The sequence below is a fragment of the Plecotus auritus genome (genome assembly GCF_963455305.1).
Source record: "Plecotus auritus genome assembly, chromosome: 15".
Taxonomy (NCBI): Eukaryota; Metazoa; Chordata; class Mammalia; order Chiroptera; family Vespertilionidae; genus Plecotus; species Plecotus auritus.
The window spans coordinates 2265069-2282278 of NC_137781.1; the positions used below are offsets into that span (position 1 = coordinate 2265069).

The 17210-nt window shown below is 52.9% G+C and overlaps 1 protein-coding gene across 1 annotated transcript in view; it reads left to right on the plus strand.

Annotated features, from left to right (window-relative positions):
• The window catches only part of UBE2Q2 (ubiquitin conjugating enzyme E2 Q2), a 37130-nt gene extending 21478 nt beyond the window's left edge, over positions 1 to 15652 (plus strand). Inside the window, exons 6-13 of the mRNA XM_080651764.1 lie at positions 940 to 1024; positions 2290 to 2350; positions 3803 to 3893; positions 7147 to 7205; positions 9256 to 9304; positions 10202 to 10297; positions 12239 to 12305; positions 14162 to 15652. Of these exons, the coding sequence (XP_080507890.1) occupies positions 940 to 1024; positions 2290 to 2350; positions 3803 to 3893; positions 7147 to 7205; positions 9256 to 9304; positions 10202 to 10297; positions 12239 to 12305; positions 14162 to 14193 (540 nt within the window). The 3' untranslated portion in view covers positions 14194 to 15652. The remainder of the gene's footprint in view (positions 1 to 939; positions 1025 to 2289; positions 2351 to 3802; positions 3894 to 7146; positions 7206 to 9255; positions 9305 to 10201; positions 10298 to 12238; positions 12306 to 14161) is intronic.
• Positions 15653 to 17210: the final 1558 nt, after the last annotated feature.

Sequence of the window (17210 nt, forward strand, 5' to 3'; positions counted from 1 at the left end):
TGCTCTGAAGAAGAATGAGAGTCCTGTCCACAAATGCCAGACAGAGTAGGAAAACGTAACGTGAGAGGCAGGGTTTCTGTTTGAACACCATCTACTGCCTTCACTGGAGCTACTTCTTAGCCCCATGAAACCTGAGGGCCCGTTGTGCTGTCTGGGGCTGTGTCTCGGACGTGATGAATTATCATGCAAGGAGACACAGCTGTGGTAAACGGGTGGCTCACTCTCCCTCCTGCAGCCTTACCTACTATGTCAGTTCAATCGGCAAATCTTTTTTAGAGCAATGAGATGCAGCCATTCTCTGCCCTAACGAGTGATGGGTGTCATCATACATGTGTCTAAAGCATAGATGAGCCTGGGGGTCGCCTGGGCTGAGGGAGGTCGCGTGGGCCGTGGGAGGTCACGTGGGCCGTGGGAGGTCACGTGTGCTGTGGGAGGTCACGTGGGCTGTGGGAGGTCGCGTGGACTGTGGGTAATCCTTGCTGCAGGCTCATCAGTCGTAGGACGTGTGCCCTCGGGTGAGGGCAGCTGGTGATGAGGGAGACTGCTTGTGGGACATCCTGTGGGAAAGCTGTGCCTTCCTCTTGATTTTGCTGCGAATGTAAAACCACAAAGTAAATCCTTAAAAACATTAAGGGGAAATGGGTGGGATCTGGAAGAGACACGGCTGAGGCCCAGGTGGGGCCAGGGCCCTGGCGATCGGACATCCTGGCTGGACTTGATTGCAGACGAGCAGAAACAGGAAATGAGCCAGGTTTGTCCCCAGTTTATGGTCCTGTTGAAACTTCAGAATCTTTGACTTAATTAACTTTTTTGGCTTCTTAAAACGTCCAGTGCTGATCCATGTTTGAAATGTCACTGGACACGTTTATTTCAGCGCAGACACCAGGATCTCAGCTGTCTGACCAGTAGGTCCCGGTCAGCGTCACCCTTGTGTTTCAGGGCGCGGTGTCTGGGTCGGTGCAGGCTTCAGACAGGCTGATGAAGGAGCTCAGGGACATCTACCGCTCGCAGAGCTACAAGGCAGGTGAGCACGCGTCCCGGAGTCTGTCGTCTGCGCCTTTTCCGTGTCCAGAGAGTCCAGCTTGCTTCTCACAGTTGGACAGAACCAGAACTATTGACTGACTTCATGTGAGGGATGTGAAACGTGAATGTGCCCAAGTTATCAAAAGATGTGGGTGAAATAGGGTGAGTGTACGGCACCCCCACCCTTATCCATGCTTTCAGTTACCCACAGTCAATGGGGGTTCGAAAATATTAAATGGAAAATTCCAGAAGCAAACAATTCATAAGTTTTATTTATGGAGAGAGAGAAACAAACATCAGTTTGTTGTGACACTTTCTGATGCATTCATTGGTTGATTCTTATACGTACCCTGATTGGGGCTCGAACCCGCAACCTCAGCTTATTGGTTACCCTAACCAACTGAGCTACCTGGCCAGGGCTGGTCCGTAAGTTTTAAACTGCCCACCGTTCTGTTCTGAGCAGCGTGTCTAGAAGTTTATCTGTAAAAACCTATTAGCATGCAGTTAAATGTTTCAGGAACAGCTTATCTTTTTTTATTTTTTTATTTTTAATTTATTTTTTTAAAAAAATATATATTTTATTGATTTTTTACAGAGGAAGGAGAGGGATAGAGAGTTAGAAACATCGATCAGCTGCCTCCTGCACCCCCCCACTGGGGATGTGCCCTTGACCGGAATTGAACCCGGGACCTTTCAGTCCGCAGGCCGACGCTCTATCCACTGAGCCAAACCGGTTAGGGCTAACAGCTTATCTTTAAATGTTAAATAACGTGTTTCTCCAGCACTGTTTGGAGTAGCAGAACATAAAAACTAACCGGATGTGGAATTGGGTAAATTATGCCGGGTCCATAAGATAAGTTACTGCAGAAATAGTAAGAAATGGACAATAGGTTTCTACATACCAAGCGGGAAAGATGCTCCAGAAAGCTGACGAAAGGAGATGAAACTGTATGTGTAGGGGGTGCCCATTTTTATAGAAATGTGTGCGTGTGTGAAGAAAGGTGCATAGGATCGTACGTGATTTCTTTCTCCCACTCACAGTTAATGGGACATAGTTTCTCAACTCGTTACAGAAGCTTCTTGGTTAATGGCTCTAAGGATCTGGGAAGGGCATGAGGTACTCGGCTCTCGTGGCAAAGGAGTTACCATGTAGCTCAGTTCACTGTCCGTGGCAACATTTCAGCTTTGGGGCTGTTCAGTGTCTGTACTTCACCGGAGTAATAGTTCCCATCAATGAAGAGTCACTAACACATTGTATCTTCACAGGGTTTTACTCAGTGGAGCTCATAAATGACAGCTTATACGACTGGCATGTGAAGCTTCAGAAGTAAGTGGCGTTTCCTGCTCGCCCTCTCGGGTGATGGCTGACGGCCGACTCGCACGGAGATACCGTTAGGACAGAGCTCTCGTGGCGCTTTAGCTCCTGCAGTCGCCCTGGGGTGTTAGGATGAGCTGCTTCTAGGGCTTAGTAACAGGAAGGTGAGGAAGGGGCAGGAAGGGGCAGCTGTGGGGTAGTGTCTCCTGGAGGAGGTGAGACGGGGACTGCGGACACAAGTGGCTTGAATAACTGGGCGAGGTTGACTGTGGTGGCAGCTTGTCTGTGAAGGAAGGGATTTGTTAAGACCTGAACATGTAGACCGCTACCACACAGGATAGATTTTGTCAGTGGCTTCGTTTTCTCTGGTCTCATCCATGGTAAATGTATCTTCACGAACCCGTGTCTAATAATGCAGTGTTAGGAAAGGAGGTGACATTTCTTTTGAGTCCTTGAGAAAACCATGTACATACTAGAGGCCCAATGCACCAGGATTCGTGCAAGAATGGGCCTTCCTGCCCCTGGCTGCCAGCAGCGCCTTCGCTCCGTCCAGAGCCGCCTTTCCGCCTTCCCATGCTGCCCAGAGGCCCGGAGCGGCTGGGGTGGTGCAGAACGCCTGCGATGACCAAGCGTCCCGCCCCTCCCCCAGCCCCTCAGCGCCTGCGTATGCAAATTAACCTGCCATCTTTGTTGGGTTAATTTGCATACTCACGCCTTATTGAAGGGTGGGCATCGTGAAGGTACGTTCAATTAGCATGTTACTCTTTTATTAGGTAGATGACATGACCATCTTCTCTAGAATGACTGCTAACTTTAAACTGCCATAGGAGAATAGACTGAGGATATTGTGATATGTTTTTTGTTGTTTTTAATCCTCACCTGAGGATATTGTTTCCACTAATTTTTAGAGAGAGTGGAAGGGAGGGAGGGAGGGAGAGGGAAAGAGAGAGAGATATTCCCATGAGAGAAACACATGGATTGGTTGCCTCCCCTACGAGCCTCGACCAGGGATCAGACCTGCAACCAGCTACGTGCCTTCGACTGGGAAGGAACCAGGACCCTTCAGTGCTTGGCTGACGCTCTCACACAGAGCAGCACCACCCCGGGCTGGAATACCGGGATCTCTCTCTCTCTCTCTCTCTCTTCTTTAATACATTTTTATTGATCTCAGAGAGGAAGGGAGAGGGAGAGAGAGGAACATCCATGATGAGAGAGAATCACGGATTGGCTGCCTCCTGCATGTCCCCCAGCGGGGATGGATCCCAAACCCGGGCATGTGCCCTGGCCCAGAATGCAGCCGTGACCTCCTGGTTCCTGGGTGGACGCTCCACCCCTGAGCACACCGCCGGGCTGCGATCTCTCTGAACATTGCATCCCAAGGAGTTGGGGCTCTGTCAGCGCTGGGGCCGGGTCCTCGGAGGGCAGTGAGGAAAGAATCTCTGACTTTGTTTTTGTAATTCTTAGGGTTGATCCTGATAGTCCTTTGCACAGTGACCTTCAGATCTTAAAAGAAAAAGAAGGCATAGAATATATTTTGCTTAACTTCTCTTTTAAGGTAAGAAAACTGTGACCGAACTCCTGTGCTTCTCGTGGGAATGCATGTTTGTACGATTGCTTGGGAAAACTGGGGGGTTTCTGTGCCCCGCGTTCAGGGGTTCCCTGGGTGTGTGCTCGCTGCCCGGGGCCTGTTCAGGGCGGCCCTGGGCGCGTGGCCCCCATAGGAAGGCTTTCATGAACGAGCGGAGCGACGTGGCCACAGGATCAGTGGCTCTTAAACAGAATGTGGAGCAAAGAAGCACACGCTGTACAGTTCACGTCTGTAAAGCTCACGCGTGGGTGAAACCAATTACGTTGTCCAGGCCGTGCATTCTCAGTGGAGGCGTCCTCGCCCGTGGGGTGCGAACTGTGCTCGGAGTAACGTGGTCTTGGGGATCACCGCGTGGTTTCCAGGCTCTCGTTTCTGAGGAGGAACGTGTGACCTGCTGTTCTGCATCGAGAGGAGAGGCTCGCAGCGCTGTCTTCCCGGTGTGTTCATACACAAATCGGAGAGCTCCGTTCCGGGCTGAGATGGTGCCTTCCGGTCCCCCTCCGGGAGGGCTGAGTCTTCATCGTTTGCGGATCCTCCCGAACCTTCCTTAAGGACGGGCGGTGGGGATGGAGTGTGACCGGGGTTTCGCTGCGTCTTCTCGGCGAAGCTGTGCTCTGTTTGGGAACAACCCGTGGGACAGATGCTGTGCCGTAGCTCCCTCCCCTCCAGTCGGCCCGGTAGCTTCCTCATCCCCTTCTGTTTGGTTGTAGAAACCGCACAGTTTCTACAGCCTCCCTGACGGTGTTCTTGGAGGTGAAGGCTGTTTCCCGGCCTCCGGCTCGGCCGCCTCCGCTGCCACCTTCGCTGCGGCCCCTGGGAGAGCGTGCGTGTCGCTGTCCCGGGCTCCGTGCTGAGCTGGGCACCCGGGCCTCACCGGGGCGTCTCCTCGCCGTCGCTGAGGCTCTGCAGGGCTGGGGCCCTGGTTGTCTAACTGGAGCAGCTGTCCGCGTGTAATGTTCGGGTCTCCGGGCTCAAACCCACCGTGTCCAAGGTGCTTTCTGTTGGTCCTTCCCGCTCCTGCTGTTTCTCATTCTTCGGGATTTTTTCTGTCACTCCGTGTCCCACCACCTGTTCGCTTGGTGCGCACACGGCTCGTGCGCTTCTGCACTGCCTGGCGGTCACCGTGATGTCCTTAACGCGCGGGAGCCGAACAGGCAGGTGTCAGTTTATGTTTTCTGTGTTCGTGTCCCTGTCCGTGTCCCTGTATGTGTTCGTGTCCCTGTCCGTGTCCCTGTCCGTGTCCGTGTCCCTGTCCGTGTCCGTGTCCGTGCAGAGACCTTAGGGCGCGGGCTCGGCCACGGGGGCGTGGCTGGTCTGCGTTTGGCTCTGAGCGGGAGCCGGCACGGCGGCACGGTGTTGCCGAGCCGCGGATGCTCACGGGTCTGCGTGCACTGGCGCTCCTCGTGGTCTCCGTCTCCGGGTTCCCGCCTCCGCCTGGAGGAGCAGCGTGAGTGTCTCCCTTGCTGCGGGCCGTGGTGGGAAGTGGCCACGGGTCGGTCTCCAGGCTGGAAACGCCTTTCTTCCTGCTCCTCCTCAGGGAGGCTTCTCCGCGTGTGGCCTCCATTGTTGCGTTGAAGGACGGACTGAGCGCTCACGTCTGTGAAGTCTCGCCTCAGTTTTGTGGGGTTTCAGACGTTACCCCTTCAGACCCTGCTCTGCCCTCTCTCTCCTCTGGGACTCTGGGCGCGTGACGGCCGTTGGTCCACTGCCCGGTGTCCTGTTTTCCACCTTCTCGTCTGGGCTTCGTGGTGGAGACTTTTAAATCCACTTCCCGGGACACTGAGTTTTTCTCCCATAAACCTTCCCTGGGGCCAGACTCATCCATTAAGGTATTGGTTTCAGTCATTGCATTTCTAAGTTTCACTATTTCTGTGTAGTTTATTTTTCTTTTCTTTTTTTTAATTTATTTTATTGATTTTTTAAAAATATATTTTATTGATTTTTTACAGAGAGGAAGGGAGAGGGATAGAGAGTTAGAAACATCGATGAGAGAGAAACATCGATCAGCTGCCTCCTGCACACTCCCACTGGGGATGTGCTGGCAACCAAGGTACATGCCCTTGACCGGAATCGAACCCGGGACCCTCGAGTCCGCAGGCCGACGCTCTGTCCACTGAGCCACACCGGCCAGGGCTATAGTTTATTTTTCTGTCGTAGTTCTCTGCCAGGGTTTTCCGGCTTTGCTTTGCTTGCATACATGCAGCATACTTATTTTAAAATCTATGTCTGACAAATCCTGACTCCTGTGTCTGTCGTTTGCTCCTCGCTCTCTAATTATGTCATTTGGGCCTCGGGTGACTTTCCTGTAGTGATAACCTGCGTACGACAGGCTAGGGAGCTCATCGGAGCCTCGGCGCTGCTCTCCTCCAGCGAGGGCTTCTCTGCCCGCCAGGGGCTGGGGCTCCCGCAGCCCAGGGTGCCTGGAGGCGTTTCGGGGGGAGATGACGTAGAGCGGAGGCGCCCTCCTATCTGCAGGGAGCTCGGCAGTTGGTCCTTCAGGGTCCCGGCTCCGTGCGAGGGCCGCCGGGAAGGCCTTGCGGAAACCCTGGGCGCCGGCTTCACCTCCTTCCCAGGAGTGGGGGCCGGCAGCTTCTGCCCTCTCACCTTCCTCTGTGAATGGGGAGAACCCTGCTCTCGGGTCCCGTGTCTTCTTGGTCTGAGCTCGGTGATGATTTACACTTTGTCCACTTTTTCCAGTTCCCAGTCAAGGGACTGATCCAAACGACCGATCGTCACATTGGACCGTTTCCTGGCATAGTTCTGCTGGGCGGGGACAGCCACATCTCTCATACATTTACCAGTACACTGCTCTGTTTGCGAGTGATCGCAGCTTCATTTTTATTTGCTTTGGCTTTTTAAAAAAATATACTTTATTGGTTTCAGAGAGGAAAAGAGAGGGAGAGAGAGGTAGAAACATCCACGATGAGAGAGAATCATGGATCGGCTGCCCCTGGCACACACCCTTCTGGGGATCAAGCCTGCAACTGAGCATGTGCCCCTGACCGGAATCGAACCCGGACCCTTCAGTCCGCAGGCTGACGCGCTCTGCCCAATGAGCCACGCCGTCGAGAGCTGCTTCGGCTTTTAGTCCATTTTCTGCTTCAGTTTCATGGCCTCACTCAGCCTCAGAGAACAAAGGTCTTTGTGGACTAAAATCTCCAAGTAATATGGTATTGAGGGTGTTCTTACAATCGACGTAACTTGCTGATTTGCCCTTTAGGATAACTTCCCGTTTGATCCTCCGTTTGTCCGTGTGGTGTTGCCGGTTCTCTCCGGAGGGTAAGTGTAAGTGACCTTTTCTGTGATCGTGTGCACGGGGAGCTTTCGAGGGCTGGTTGGGGGCGGAGGCCCGGACGCCAGCTCAGGGCATGCTCACGAATGCCTTCCAGGAAGTGGGGTCTCCCCGGGCTCTGGTGGCGTGGGCTGGGGGCCGGGATGGGCGTTCCTCCGCCGGGCTCAGGCGCAGCTCACGTTGCTAGTGGGGACCACAGTTTGGGAACCACCGGCACCAACCACTGGGTGGTGCTCGGGTGGGGCTTTAATGGCCCCTGTTGGTGCACTTTTACTGTTAAAAACCGAACGTCTTTGAACTGTGCACTGTGATTGGGTGTCTAGAGAAAAAAGGTTAGGGAGTGAGTCCCACCTGCCTGTGGTCGCAGGAGAGATCGCCGGCCTCTCCGGGCCTGTGGGGCTGGCCGTCGGATGTCTCCTGGGGGTGGTTACGGCTGGGAGAGGGTCCGAGTGTGAGCTGGGTTAGGGGTGAGGTGTCCTGTGGACCCTCCGGGTAGGAGCGGCTGAGCTTTGAGAATTCTGAGATGCTCAGCTGACCAGTTCCACCGTGAGAGGGTCCATGACGATTAAAGTCTAAAAATACCCAGTCCTTACTCCGATCGCCGCCGCCATGGCCGGTATTGTTTCACTGAGATTAAGAATAAGGGCAGCTGTAAACGATGAAGGAAAAGATTTGGAAAAATTCTGTAAGTTTAGGATGAATGTATGAAAATATTTTTATCAGATCGTTTTGAAATGTGATGTGAACTTGACCAGCATAGATTTTTCACATTTTTGCAGTGAGAAAAGCCAAGAACGTTAGGAAGTTATGACCTTACACAGTTCACCACCTGGTTGTGGAGACAGACACACAGTGAGGGGCCCCTCTGTCCCCCAGGTCTCAGCTGACACCACCTCCTCCGTAGGCCTGACCGCACATCAGCAACAATGTAGCTTCTTAACAGATACTTCCCGCCCGCCCGCGGCTGGCTGGACAAAGAGCTGACTGTGGTGCCATTTTCAGTTTAAAATCTTCCACATAGTTTCTCTTTACTGATTCTTCTTCCCACCGTGGGGTTATTCTCCCGCTCTTCAAATGGATAATTGCCAGGTTTCTTACTTGGTGAAGTAATTTGGTTTATTCAGCGAGGGATGCTTTTGGTTAGCTGGAATCACGGTCCCAGGCCGGAGGGTCTCGGCAGTTTATTGGGGAGGACGGCCTGGCGTCGGGCAGAGGAGCAGGAGGAGGAGCCGCGGGGACAGGAAGGGCCAGGCCCCGGGGACGAAGCAGTCGTGGACTCGGCCCTCACACAGCCCTGCTCAGGGTCTTACTGGTTTTCAGGATTCCTGCGGTTTTCCTTGTCTAATGCCACCCCCTTGGTTTATTTGTAGGCATGATAGCTCACGTCTTTTTGAGTTTAAAATAACATTAAAGGAGGAACGACATTATTTTGCTTGAAAAAGTGTCAAAAGGCAGAAGGATCTCAATCTGCACTTGATCTTGGCCAAAAGGCGAGACTTGGTGACGGGTCTTGACCTAAAGGTCATTTCTGAGGGGCCTGGGCAACCCGGGGTCATCTGCTCAGCGAGCAGCTCCGAGCCCCGAGGGGAGCAGGAGGCACAGAGCAGGCACCCCTCGGCCCTCAAGCACCAGGGACGGAGACAGGTAGACCGTCACCGCAGCTGCTCGCGGTCGCAGATACGGTGGAGCGTTGCGTGTGTTGGAGGGAAAGCCTTGCTGTCTAACATGGCGGCAGAGAAATTGCTCATCGTGCCTTCTAGGAAGTGGGGTCTCTGTCCCCTCCCGTCCCCTCCCCTGGGTCCGGAGGCTGAGTTCTAGCTTCCTGATAGCTGAGGCGTCTGTGAGGATCCTGCCCCCAAGGCTGCATCAGGGCGCGGGCGTCGTTCTGAACTACCCGAGTCCTGGAACCTGACAGCTGTGTGCTCCCCGCTTCCCTCCCCGTCTTCACACGTGTGTGTATTTCCTTAGTGACGTTCGTCCAGACTAGGGAGGAATGCGGAACCCAGAGAGCTGTGTGTGATCCCTGTTCTCTTTTAGGTACGTGTTGGGTGGTGGCGCGTTGTGTATGGAACTTCTCACAAAACAGGTGACTTTTCTTCCCTTTCCTTTTCTTTTTTGTTAATCCTCACCCGAGGGTATTTTTTCCATTGGTTTTTAGAGTGGAAGGGAGTGAGGGAAGGAGGGGGGTGGAGAGAGAGAGAGACATTGATGTGAGAGAAGCGTTGATCGGTTGCCTGCTGGGCACACCCTGACCTGGGCGGGGCCTGAGCCTGCCACCCAGGTGTGTGTCCTTGACCAGGAACTGGACCCGCAGCCCTTCCGTGTGAGGCCGAGGCTCTGTGCCCCTGAGCCACTGGGGCTGCGGCTCTTCTTGAGGTGCTCAGGGCTTTAGCCTCCACAGGGCTTCGATTATGTGAGTCAGATTGAGTGGAAAGGCTCGACTTTAAGATTTTTAAGTTTTTTCTTTTAATACTAAGCAGCCACTTTTAATGGTGAAAAAGCTATGCAACGTAAGTCATAATATGACATTGTACTTGGCTGTCTTATCTCTGCTAAGACAGGAAGTGAGTTATATTTAATATAACTCACATTGGGCATTTAAAACGGGTTTTTCCTCACATGTGTATGAGATTAAAAATATATATATATATTTTATTGATTTTTTTACAGAGGAAGGGAGAGGTATCGAGAGAAACATCGATGAGAGAGAGACATCGATCAGCTGCCTCCTGCACACCTCCTACTGGGGATGTGCCCGCAACCCAGGTACATGCCCTTGACCGGAATCGAACCCGGGACCCCTCCGTCCGCAGGCCGACGCTCTGTCCACTGGGCCACACGGGTCAGGGCAGAGATTTTAGAAGAGGCTCAGCTTTTCTCTCGCTGCCTAAGCACAGCCATCCCAGTGCTCCCCTGCCGTTGCTGCGTGTTGCCTGCGTGCGGCCGGCTTTCCCACGCACTGAGCGGCGCTTTCCTCCCGCAGGGCTGGAGCAGCGCCTACTCCATCGAGTCCGTCATCATGCAGATCAACGCCACCCTCGTCAAAGGCAAAGCCAGGGTGCAGTTTGGAGCAAATAAGGTACTTTCTCAGTGACGTCACATGACTGTCCCCGCCCTCCCGTCGTCCGAGGCGTCCCTGCTCCTTTGGTCCTTGTCGCTTTCACTGCAGGGGAACAGGCATGGCTTTGTTTGTCATTGGGATGGGGTGTGTGCGCTAGTAAGTAAAACATCACACGTGCTTTGAGGTTTATCATAGTTAATTCCCAGGGAGCCTTTCCCTGCTAAGCTCTGATCTAGACTTTTTCTTGTTTTAATAATTTTTTTTATTGATTTCAGAGAGGAAGGGAGAGAGAGATTAGAAACATCAATGATGAGAGAGAATCATGGATTGGCTGCCTCCTGCATACCCCCACTGGGGATCGAGCCCACAATCTCGGCCTGTGCCCTTGGCTGGGATCAAACCTGGGGACCCTTCAGTCCGCAGTCCGATGCTCTACCCACTGAGCCACACCGGCTAGGGCATGATTTATAGTTTTGTTAGCAAATAAAACCATTTGCATAGAATGCCATCAGGCAGCTCAGAAATGTTTGCCTATTAAAGTCTGTCTTGGCAGGTAAATTTTTTAAATGAATAGTTACAATGAAACCTGACTCTTCCATTTTTTTCCTTGAGAAATGTTTGTCAGCTAAGACTATGGAAACGTTTCATGATACAAGTTTTACCTTCCAGGATTCTAAGTCAGCAGGCATAGTCTGTTAGCTTTAAAAATGCTGCTATCCAAAGAGTAAGGTGCGAAGTGGTATTTAAAAATATGCTGCCGTGTGTGTGTGTGTGTGTGTGTGTGTGTGTGTGTGAGGGGGGGCTATAGTATATAGAGAATAGAGTGTAGAGAGTATAGAGAGTGTTCAAGGAAGTGCTGACAGCTGCTGTTTCTGATAAGGAGGTATTGAAATATTGGGGTGGGTGGGCTAGAGATGGGAGGGAGACTATATTTACTATAAATTAATTCATAACCAAGAGTATTTTTAAAAATAACTGGTACCATACAGATCATACATGTTAAATATGCTGCAACTAAGGTTTAGAAGACAGTAATGAAAAGACAAATCCCAATCTACATAAATCTGGAAATTAAACACGCTTCTAAGTCATGGTTTGTAAAAAGTCATATAAAGATTTAAAAATACTTGGAACTGAACTCTCCCCTACCCCCGCCTTCCTCCCTCTCCCCTCACTCCCTCCAAATGGTTGGAGGATCGGTAGAAAGGAGAGTTTCACGTTTTCATACATTATTTTGTTCGGTGCTACTCATGGGCATTCTTTAGATTTTAAACTCCGAATGTCACTTGTATGTGTAGTCCTTAAAGCTCAGTGTTTTCTTTCTTTCTTTTTTTTTTTTTTAATACATTTTATTGATTTTTTACAGAGAGGAGGGGAGAGGGAGAGAGAGTCAGAAACATCGATGGGAGAGAAACATCCATCAGCTGCCTCCTGCACACCTCCCACTGGGGATGTGCCCACAACCAAGGTCCATGCCCTTGACTGGAATCGAACCCGGGACCCTTCAGTCCTCAGGCCGACGCTCTATCCACTGAGCCAAACTGGTTAGGGCTGTGTTTTCTTGTCTGAGGTAATAGTTTAGCATTTGTTTTGGATACAGTTTAAGAGGAAAAGAGTTTGGTTTCTACTTGGGTCCCGTAGCCTCCTGTAACTCGATCCACACATGTGTGGCGTGGCGGGCACATGAGTACTGCAGGGTGTGCTGTGCAGTGGTCACAGGAGTTACACGTGAACTGCAAGGCGTGTACACTTCTGTTGGAAACACCTGGGCTTGTTATTCTTCTAAGATGGTGAGGAACAGTGACCTGAGCCAGGAGGGTATGCAGTTAAACATCGTTTGGAATGGAGATATAATTGGTTCCTGTGTTCTTTTAAGCACAGTGTGACACATCCATAAATTACTTGCCATGATTTCCATCTGCTTACAGTTTTGACTGAAAATGTGTAATTCTCTTTCAGAATCAATATAACCTAGCAAGAGCCCAGCAGTCTTATAATTCCATTGTACAGATACACGAGAAAAACGGTACGTTTCACCGCAGACGCGTTTACTGCCATTGGTGTTCCGTCACGTACTGTTGATATGTACCCTGTTCATTGTTGCTTTTGCTTTAGTATCTTGTCAAGTACAGTCACCCCTGAGAACATTTAACCTGGGGACCCACCCCCAGTGCTCCCTTCAAAGCTGTGGTTCCTGGATACGTGGCCTGAGAGCCCCTGAGTCAGAGTCACGTGTCCTGAGTGGGTTAGCGCAGTGGTCAGCAAACTCATTAGTCCACAGAGCCAAATACCAACAGGACAACGATGGACATTTCTTTGGAGAGCCACATTTTTTAAACTTAAACTCCTTCTAACGCCACTTCTTCAAAATAGACTGGCCCAGGTCGTGGTATTTTGGGGAAGAGCCACACTGAAGGGGCCAAAGAGCCGCATGTGGCTTGCGAGCCGCAGTTTGCCGACCACGGGGTTAGTGAGTGATGGGTCCTCTGACTCCTCTGCGATGTGTGGTGTCGGGACAGGGTCCTCTGACTCCTCTGCGATGTGTGGTGTCGGGACAGGAGCTGCGTTCACCTGTGGCGGTGCCTGTGCAAGCGCGGGTCCTGTTAACGGTGACAAGTCACCAGGCCTGGGCCCCTCTCCGATGGCGGTGCCCCTCGACCATCGTGCACGCTTACCACTCACGCTAATCCAGCATCAGGTCTACGTCCTAACCTCCGTGGCCTCACCTAACGTCGCTGCATCCTCCGTGCGCGCTGAGTCTGGTCTCAGACGGAGGAGCGTGTTGACGGGATCAGACCCGTGTTCCCTGCCGTTCGTGCGCTCGCAGCTCTGTGGCCTTGAACCAGCCCTGTGGCCGCTGCCGCCGTCTCCTCGTCTCTCCGGTCGGCACGAGGTCTGTCTCGCCAGGCTTGTGCGGAAAGAGCCGTGTGCGCGCAGCCTGCGTAGCTCAGTGCTGGTGGGACAGGCGGTGCTGGGTGCGAGGAAGCAGCTGAGAGAAACGCAGTCCTTCTCTCCGAGGAGGAGTGACATGAACCTCTGCTCTGCCGGGCCTGGGCCGGCTCGTGGCCTGAGCGCTGTCTTTCGTGCTGTCACTTTAATGACAGCGGGGACTTGCCACTTCCTTGATGGCTTGCTTCTGGGAGGCTGGCACGGGCCTGCGCGGAGGTACTGGGTCTGGCGCAGACCACGCCGAGGCGAGCCCCACAGGACACGGGCCTGGCGCTCCTGCTGGTGGGGGAGGCAACCCTGTGAGGCAGGGACGCGAGGTGTGATTGTATCCGAACGTCTTCAGGTTCGGAAGCGGGACCAGCTCAAACGGGCAAGTCTGGGTTTCATGGCCGACCTCTGCAGCCCCAGGGGAGGGTCTGTGGGGTGTGGGGTCGGAACCCGGCGGTGCCTCCGTTTGGCTTCTGCTCAGGGGTCTCGGGGCCGGTCGCTAGGTCCCTGCCACCGGCTTCCTCGCTGCTGGTCGCAGCGTCTCATCCACCGGCCCCAGCCCGTGCCTCCGGTTCTGGCGCCAGGACTTGGTTGGGGCGAGTTGTTCTCAGGGGGGTTCCTTTGAAACACGGAATCTAAGTGGAATATGAACCGAGCGTGGAGGCCAGTATCCCACACTCACCTGCAGCAGAAAAACCCGTAGGGTGGAGCTCGTATGTTGAAACTCCTGTACGGTTTGCTCAGAAAATGACTGTCCAGTCCCCAGCTCACACTGGTTGGACCAGGCGTCCTGACTGCACGATGGTGTGGAAGTGACACCATTCACAGGGACCCCGGTGTGGCTCAGTGGTTGCAGTAGGTTTAAGCTTGACAATCACGATCGAGAAGGTGGCCACCTTAGTACCAGGTAGTTCAAGAACTAAAGCGTTTCCCCGTCTGTTTCAGGCTGGTACACCCCTCCGAAGGAAGACGGCTAAGTGGACGCACTGTCCCAGGCTCGGACCAACGTTGCTTTAAAGAACCTTCCCACGTGCAGACCAGCTTCGAGTGCCCATAACAGCAGCCCGATGACGTTAGCTGATAGACACTTAGTGGATAACCTGTCACCCGGCACCCGCATACCTTACAGCCTCCTCACCTGCTCATTAGGGACCTTGGACTCGGCCGCGGGGCCTTGGCTGTATTTTTCTCGATAAATACACACACTGGCCACTCCTTATCATCTCTTTTTCTTGAAAAATGGAATCTGTTAAGCAGGCAAGTCAGCACCAGGTTCCTGGAGGTGCAGCTTCCGGGCGACGTCTCCACGTGAGCGCATTGTTCCCTTAGAGCCAGTGAAGGTCATTGGTGTTCCTATTGGTTTAGCAAATCTAAGGTCTTCTAAGTCACACAGCCTTTTCCGTTAAAACCATCCTGTGATGTTGCCACGATGAGGACAGAGCACCCGCTCCGGGAACGAGACGCTTTCCGGCGTGACCATCGGGGCCGCTCCCACAGACATGCTCGCAGCCGAGGCCCCGGCAGCGCGTCCGCTGTCGTCCTAACTCCCCGGGCATCGGTCCTGCTGGCTGAACCTGCTGTCGGTTCAGTATGTCTGATGGAGGTCTGCAGCAGACATCTTGAAGTTATTTAAAATACTAAGTCATTTTACATTTCCATTTTATTAACGGGATGTTGCAATCGTTTGTAAACTAATAAACATATAAAGTGATTGGCACACAGACTCCCTGAGCAACAGCTGCCCAGCTAAGGACAAAAACATCCCTAGTTTGGAGACAGACCTAAAAATTTTTGCTACAGTCATAACAATGGCTTTTACTTAAAGACTAATAGGAACTCCACATATTAATTCTTTTATAAAACCTGACTCCAATCAGTATATATACTGTCCATTCCCTCTGCCTTACCTGAATCAGTCCTGTTAGGTCGGAAATAGGTTTTTTATATACCCACGTTTGGTTTAAAAGTAAGGTCTAGCTATGAAGCACTTTTAAAACGAAATCCAGAAGCACATTTTCTGCACAAATCACTTACAAAGTTCAAAAGTGTCTCTTCAGCACTTGCTCCGAGGGTCAGTTTTCAACTTTGTAAGCCGCCTGGGAGAGGCCCACTCGGCTGCATCGCGTGGGGGGCCGTCGGAGGGGGTCCTGGGTTCCCGCTCACGCGGTTACGTTTGTGCTCCGTTCGGATACCGTGGCTCAGACAAGCGACAGGCAGAATTCTTTAAAGCATTACAGTTCCTTAAACCTAAGGCTGAATCTTGAATACATTATTGAATTCCTGACTATCCTGATGGCTAGCAGATTGACAGCTGCACATTTGGCATGCTTTGTGTTTATTTGGAGTTTATTTTTCATTGCAGATTTATTTGGCAATGTACAGTAAATTTTGTAAACTTGCATCAAGTTTATGAATAAAGAATCATTTAAAAAATAACTCTGTCCTTCACCCTCATTAGAGGTGCCCTTTGCTCAGGTGTCCCTAGTTCTGTGGAGCCTGGAGTAGGATCCGTGGGGCGATGGGTGAGGAGAGACTCGCGTGGGAGAGCAGGTTGGTTTGACGAGAGAGCGACAGACCGGGAACGTCGTGTGCGGACGTGGTGCGCCGGGGTCTCCTCCATCTCCTCGCTCTCCCACACTCGTTCTTCAGTAGAGACGTCTCGTGGCCCGTAGCTCCCCGTGTCAGTCACCTCCCGCTTTGGGGTCCCCGTGGCTCCTCACACGGTCACGTTCTCGCAACAGGAAGCCCAGGGCAGGAGCACTCCGGGCACGCCTCTGGGCTCGGCTCCGATGCGTGGGGGTTTTCTCTGCGTTGATGTCACCTTTGGGGTGGAAGTCAGGGGTGGAAGTGCCGTCATGCTACTGCGGCCCGAGGCAGAGTCCTGTCTCCGTTGTCTCCTGGGGCATCTTCCCGTGACCCCTCCCCTCCCCCTGCCCCCACTTAGTGCCCTCCCCTTCCTGGCTGAAAGGAATGTCCGGTGAAAGGATAAAGCCATCGCCTCCTTGGACCATGGTTCTCAGCCTGTCACTTAGGGAACCCTGCGAGGCCCTTGCAGGAGGTTTGGAAGGTCCAAAGTGACCCTATATAATAAAAGCCTAATGTGCAAATGGACCGAACAGAGGAACAGCCGGTCCCTGTGACCCACACTGACCGCCAGGGGGCAGATGCTCAACGCAGAGCTGCCCCAGCCCGCAGGCCCCAGGACAGCCAAGGTGGGTGCCAGTGGGGGCCCCCCAATCGCCCTGCCAGTCACCGGCAGAGGAAGGTGACTGGCGGCGGGGGGTGGGCAGGCTGGGGGCGGGGCTAGCCAGTGGGTGGTGCTGGGCTGGCCAAGGTGGGTGCCAGCAGGCACACCCCAATTACCCCGCTGGTTGCCCCACAGATAGGCCCTGATCGCTGGCCAGGCCTGAGGACCCTGCCCCCGCACAAATTTCGTGCATCGGGCCTCTACTTTTCCTAATAAAACACCATTTGCCCTTTTCAGTCTCGTTCTCTCTCAAGCGTGCAGAGGAGCTTCCGGGGGCCACAGCTGCCTCCTCTAAAGCCAGGAAATCAGGTTTGCGACATGTTGAGATGTCACTCGTCCCTATTGGGGGGTGGGAGGGCGTGTGTCATTTTTTCCCCATAAATAATGTTGTTACTGTGTGATGGATTTGTTACCTTAACGTTACAGTGTTTTAATATGGCCAATATCAACAGAAGTAACCCACAGGAACAGGGTCGAAGGAGCCCTGCCCTGGCCGGTGTGGCTCAGTGGGTAGAGCGTGGTCCCGTGTTGGATTCCGGTCAAGGGCACCACCCTGGTTGTGTGGGTGGCCTGCGGGAGGCAACCAATCCGTGCATCTCTCTCCCATGGATATTTCCCTCTTGTCCCCTCCCCTCCCTTCCACTCTCTAGAAGTCAATGGAAACGCCCTGGGTGGGTGGGGGGAGGGACGGGGTGTGGGGGGGGAGGATTAACTGTGAAAGTGAGCGCAGGAGTCCCCGAGGCCAGG